The sequence below is a fragment of the Helianthus annuus genome, chromosome 13, assembly GCF_002127325.2.
Source record: "Helianthus annuus cultivar XRQ/B chromosome 13, HanXRQr2.0-SUNRISE, whole genome shotgun sequence".
Classification (NCBI taxonomy): domain Eukaryota; kingdom Viridiplantae; phylum Streptophyta; class Magnoliopsida; order Asterales; family Asteraceae; genus Helianthus; species Helianthus annuus.
In genome coordinates, this window is record NC_035445.2 from 43,739,645 (window position 1) to 43,746,200 (window position 6,556).

General features: G+C 39.8%; 1 protein-coding gene across 1 annotated transcript; it reads right to left on the bottom strand.

The window, feature by feature from the left end:
* Positions 1 to 4,170: 4,170 nt before the first annotated feature.
* LOC110900699 lies at positions 4,171 to 5,124 on the bottom strand. The gene has a single exon (XM_022147569.1). The coding sequence runs from the start codon at positions 5,122 to 5,124 to the stop codon at positions 4,171 to 4,173; it is 954 nt and encodes a 317-aa protein (XP_022003261.1).
* Positions 5,125 to 6,556: the final 1,432 nt, after the last annotated feature.

Sequence of the window (6,556 nt, forward strand, 5' to 3'; positions counted from 1 at the left end):
CTCACAAGGCTTTACAACTTCAACAATCTTTTCAACTTCGATTGTTTTCATTACTTCAACCACTTTTTCTGTCTCTATCACCTTCCCAGCTTCAGACATCTTTTCTTTACTGACCTGCTCAGTCTCTACATTCTTCTTAGCAACACTTTCAACACTCTCATACTGAACACCATCTTCAGATTTCTGTTGTTGTAGTTCTTTAGCAGCTCGTTTCTCCTTTAGCTTCTTCATGCGATCTGCAAAATAGAAATGAAAACTTTCAGGAGAAAGATGAGTTTTAGCAATATTGATATGTTTTTCTTCCTCATCATCACTGCTACTATCAACTGGTGATTGATCAAACTGTACAGATTTTTCAGAATCAGCATCTGATACACCCGAATCTGATGGTGTTTGATCAAATACAACTTCCTTTTCTAAAGTAACATCAATCTGAATACTCTCATCTGAACTTTGTGAACTTTCATCAACACTTTCTGAGCTTTCGTCAGATGTAACAGACTGTTCCTCCACACTTTTCACTGTCTCGCCAATAGACTTCATCCAGTTGGTAAACATGTCTGGTTCTCTGACAATCTTGGCAATGAAAGCTTTGAACTCTCCTTTTTCATCAACAAACATATCCCAGCTGAAGCCCTCAGGTAGTCTTTCATCATCTTGATCAACTAAACAGGCTTTGCTATCAGGAGATATGTAGTTGCTCCAGTTGAAATCCACCAAACATGCTCTCTTAGAATCCTCAATCTTCCTACCATGAGCCGTCTGTGAATCTTGTGATTGACCAACCTGCTGATAAATGGCTTTCCGGTAGTAGTCATCTTTTCCGAACGGATTCTGAGCGCCACTAGCTTCTCTACCCTTGCACTCTCGTTTGAAATGACCTTTCTCCCTGCATCGAAAACAAGTAACTTTAGATTTATCAAAACCTAAAGTAGATACATGAGCATCAAGAAAGTCATTTCTCCCGGTAATTGTTTTGAACTTTTCAGCACGTCTGAGTACACTTGCAAGACACCATTTGATATCCATTAATTCCATCTCTTCGGCGTCTATCTGATCGTAATCCTCCTTTGTAAGCATAGGATTTCCGATCCGACCAGCAACAAGACCTTCATATGAAAGCAACACAGAACCAAGTAGAGCCATGTGATCTTTCGCAGTTTCCTCAGAAAAACTTTGACCTTCTGGAAGATTTAGAGCTATGTTACACTGAATCACATAACCATTTCCTGTCTTTGTGCCTTGAGACTGAAAGCTTGTGTTTAACTCTTTAGGATTGACACTCGGAAATGATGAGAATCCACTGCTGATTTTGCTTGAACCCTGATCAACTTTTTCTGATGAATCTCCAGCACTGAATGCAGTTTGGATTTTTGGACTTCTCTCAGATTCTAGAACTGGAATGCTACCCTTGTAGTACATCTTCACATCCTGTTAACCACTCGGACTGTTCATCCTTGCGATCTTCTGCTGTTCCAGATCCTGACTCTCGATCTTTTCGATAAACTGAGAGAAAGTTAAATCATCATAAACACCCGTGTTCTTCAGAATCATCAAATATGTTCCCCACTCTTTCTGAGGTAATGCATCAGCTAGCTTGTCTACCCACTCTTCATGATCTTTTTCAATACTTAACATCGACATTGATCACACAAGGTGGCAGTATCTCTCAATCAGCTTCTTTGTATCTTCACCCGGTAGACTGCTGAACAGATCAAACTCTTTCTTAAATAGCGCTTTCTTGCTCTTTATCATCTTCTCGCTTCCCTCAAATTTGACTTTTAGTGCATCCCATATTGATTTTGCAGTTTTGTCGTGTTGTAGCAAAATGAAGATGTCTTCTTTGATCGCTTGCTGAAGCAGACTTATCATCATTTTCTCAGCTTTGTACATAACCCGTTCTTGCTCCGTGAATTCTGATAGAGTTTTGGTAGTTCGCAATTCTGTTCGAGGCAACACGTATTTCTTCAAGATACATTCCCACGACCTAAGATGGTTTGCCTGAACCCAGTTCTCAAATCTTTCTTTCCACCCGTAATATTCTTCGATACTCATCAATTTCGGGGGCTTTTGGGTGGTTCCCATCTCGTTTTCTATATTTATGGCTTGAACAACGGCGGCTGGACCAGACGGTGTTGCGAACGCGTTGTAGAACTCGGTATCCATGATTACTTAGCACGTTTTCCAAAATCAGAGACAAATAAGCGAAACTACTGATGTCTGAATGTACACAAAAGCGAAACTGTTGATGATCAGATGAGCGAAACCCTAGATGTCCTTAAAAGCGAAACCTGGTTGTATCAATGAGCGAAACTATTATGTGACCGAAAAAGCGGAACCCTGATTGTCCTTATAAGCGGAAATACTAATGAACACTTGGAGCGAAACTATCAGATGATTTGGAGCGGAACCTCTGATTGTTGACCAAATGAGCGGAGCTATGATGTTCAGAAAAGCGGAACTACACTATGTCCGAAAAAGCGGAACCAAATCCGAAGGTGATTTTATCCATTTTTAGTCCGTATTTTGGTCCGAAATTTTCAAGGGTTTGTCTATGTTCAATTGCGCACAGTCTGTGAAATTTTGAGCAGATTTCAACCGTGAAAATCTTCTGAATTGTATAAAGAAAGTGTAGAAGTAAGAAATGATGATGAAATCCAGCTAATCTCTGTAGAACTCCTCCTCCCAAGCTCTGATACCACTTGTAGGATCGTGTTCTGACCCGATTGAGTCGTTCAAAGGCGTTCAACTACGTTTCAGGTGAGGAATTACAAGAATTGTAGGTAGAAACAACTGAATCTTCACTAAAACTGCTAATTGTATTGATTATCAATCGATTACATACAGTTCTTCACACCGGCATCACTTCGGCGTGGAATACAAGATCATGCTTAATGGTTTCGCTCAAATGACTGGTATATATAGACCAGATGGTTTCGCTTATATGGACATGTCCATATAAGCGAAACTATATGTGTTCTAATAAGCAAAACCTTTACACTATGACCATATGAGCGAAACCTTTACTCTAATCACATACAATCTCATGTTTTCTCATAATACGTGCCCTAATCTATACAATATAATGAATGACTCGATCCAAGACGAAGTCGACAGATGTAGTGCACCAACACCATCATTTACTTACTTGGATTTTTGTCGGTAAGGACTTGGAACGCATCACATTGTCAAGTTCTAGATTCATGAGAACCAAACAGGCTATTCACACAAGAAACGAAAATTGAGCAATTAGTGTAGATTTATATTTGTATGCCCGGTAATGGCTCAAAACTCACTTTTGTGGGAAAATGAGTTGTAGTGTAAAAATGTATATATAATCAAATTTTAAAAAGATTTATCATGCCCGTTTTGGTAATTTTCTAAATTGGTTGTTTTTATCACGACGCTATCAGTTGTAAATTCGGAAAAACGTAATTTTTAGAACTTGTTTTACCCAACTAAACCAAGATAAGTAAAAAAATGAAAAGAAAAATTTTGAAAAAGTTTGGGGTGATTAGCGGTTACAAGGCGAGTTTTGTGTAAGGTTTGATTTAGGACAAACGATTCAAGGTTTTTATTATCCTCCTCCCACACTTAAATTACACATTGCCCTCAATATGTCACAAAAAGGATTTATTTTGGAAAATTGTGTAAAAAGTGTGAAAATAACAAAAATTTTTGGTTACTGGCACTTGCAGCACAAGGGCGTGCTATGGGGACATGGCCCCGTGTCCAAATTGCCAGTAACAAAATGAAATCAGAAGACTTAAAGTGGGGTGGCCACGGGGGCGTGTTGGGTGAGCACGGCTCATGCCACCTTCTTGCAGATATTTTTTTTGACAACAGTAAGTTGGGCAAGGGGGCGTGCTGGGTGAGCACGGCCCCGTGCTGCAGCTACTGTTTTGCAGTTTATGAGTTGGGAGGCCTCTGATTTACGTGCATGGGTTCCATTTTTCATCATCCATCTTCCTCTGTTGAGCGTGCCTTACTCCTACAAAGCTAAATTCTCAAAAGAAAACATTAAACTAAATATTAAACTAAGATTAAGCTAAAATTAAACTACTAAGCTAATGGATAGTCCATGGAATGCCTCCATGGTGCGCCACGTTTATAAGGGCCCTTGGCTAGACCCAAAGTTGGTCAAATGTTACCCGCGGGGGATGACTCACATCACGAGTTGTATCGTTGCAATGCATCATCTAAGCTTGAGTCAATCGTGTTGAGGTATTCGACTGGTTCATCCTCTACTCGTTGCCCAACTTCAAACTTGATCTCTTTTTCACCAACCCTCAATGTTAGTTGTCCGTCACTCATGTCCACCATAGCTCGTGCGGTGGCAAGGAAGGGTCGTCCTAGTATGAGCGGGATTTCGGTGTCCTCTTCCATGTCTAGGATAACAAAGTCGGTGGGAAAAACAAATTCTCCCACCGTTACCAATAAATTTTCTATGACACCTTGAGGGTATTTTACCGACCGATCTGCAAGTTGGATGCTCATTTTTGTAGGATGTGGTTTACTTAATCCTAGTCGGTTGAACATAGTGGCCGACATTAAATAAATTCTAGCCCCCAAGTCGGCTAGTGTGTTGCTTATTGGCGATCTACCAATAGAGCAAGGAATGGTGAAGCTTCCGGGATCAATCTTCTTTCGGGGGAGCTTGTTGAGGAGTGCCGCCGAACATTCTTCGCTAAGGGTGACTTGTTGAATGGTTTCAGTCTTCCTTTTGTGAGTGAGGAAGTCTCTCATGAACTTGGAATATTTTGGCATTTGAGTGAGGACTTCAACAAAAGTAAGATTGATGTGGAGTTGTTTAAGCAAGCTCACAAACTTAGTGAATTGTTCGTCGATTTTTTGTCGAAGTAAACGAACAGGGTAAGGGACCAGAGGTGGTTTGGTTGTGTCGATGTTTTTGGGTTCAGTATTTTCTTGGTTATTATCGGTGGGTGTTTTAGCGTGGATTGGATCGGTATGTTGTAGGGTTGGTTCACTCTCAGGTCCTACCTTCCGGCTTCTTAATTTGATTACATTTACTTGGGCTTTTAGGTTTATTTCGGTGTTACTCGGTAAGGCTCCTTGTGGTCTTTCGGTGAAATGTTGGGCTATTTGACTAAATTGTTTTTCCATATTTTGGATACTTGCCATTTGGTTTCTAATTTTCACTTCAATTTGTGAGAACCTTTTTGAGTATCTTTTATCGGATTCGAAGAAGAGGCGAGTGATGATATCCTCAAGTCTTTCTCTTCCTCCTTGTTGTTGTGGTTGAAAACCTTGTTACTCATTTCGTGGTTGGTTTTGAAAGTTAGATCGTAGATTTTTATTTTTGTTGGTTATTACCCCCGATTCCCTCCAACTAAAGTTGGAACATAAATATTTAACATTATGAAGAAATTTGTTCTCACCAAGTCTGGAATAATTACATCCCACTTACCACATCCAAGATTCTGGTCAATCATTATTGTTGAAACCTTCGAAGAAAGAGATGTGGAGTTGCTCCTATCAGAGAAATATGGAAATCCCAACTATGAAGCCATGGGGGCGCAAATCAAGGTTGGACCTCTGCCAAAGATATACCTACTTTACCAGAAAGTATGTTGTGTCTTGTAGATGAGGATTCACCATATCGGAAGAAACATGATGGCATTCTCAATTTAGAGTAGGATCAAGTGGAGGTGTTTGATAGCAGTTCATCACCAGAAGATGATGATCAGATCTCAAGAGCACCAGATGCAGAGGAAGAAGCAGAAGTTCATCACCATGACAACAGATTTTCACCAGAACCCATAGAGATTAATGAACAAGTGGGACAAAATCAAGAGATGGAATTGTTGCATGAAACTGAAACATGTGCTCATACTAATCCTTCTCTTAATATTGCTAGAAACACAACAGATTTAGATTTTGGTGAATCTGTTCAAGTTAGTTACCGACGTGCGTGCGGGTGTGTATATTTTCTAGTATATTTTTAGCTCTTTTCACTCGCCGATTTCAAGTTTTAAATTTATAAAACACAATATTCTACTCTCACTCTACACACACGCTATGGCAAGTGCACCCATCGCGGACGTAGTATAGTGATGGCAAGATACCAAAGTCGTCCAAAGACACAAAAGCTTTTAATACCGGCTTATCATCAACGTCTAATCTATCCAAACTTTGAGAAAAGATTTTTAAACTAATAAAAAAAATAAAAACAGAAATTAAAATAAAATTAAAAACAGATAGACAAGAAATAATCACTTGGATCCGACTTATCTTTCATGTACCCTTTTGATGATTTCCGCACTTTGGGCATTTTAAGGGATTATCTTAGTTATAGTAGGAGGCCTCTCTTGTGAAGGCGACGTTACCCTCAACGTAGTGGTTTGAGTCAACAAGGATACAATCCCACTAGGTCGAAATATTGGAAGATAATTAAGTAAGTTATTAATGCAAAATGTGGTGGGCCCCCTTCCAGGCAGCGGTCACCCTCAACCTGTTGGTCTGAGTCAGCAGGGATACAGTCCTCGCGGGGTTGGTTTAAAGTTTTAATAGTGGTTTATGAATAAGGGGTTCAAGC

Coding starts and splice junctions, on each gene's coding strand:
- LOC110900699 (XM_022147569.1), bottom strand. CDS start 5,124: ATGGAAAAACAATTTAGTCAAATAGCCCAACATTTCACCGAAAGACCA.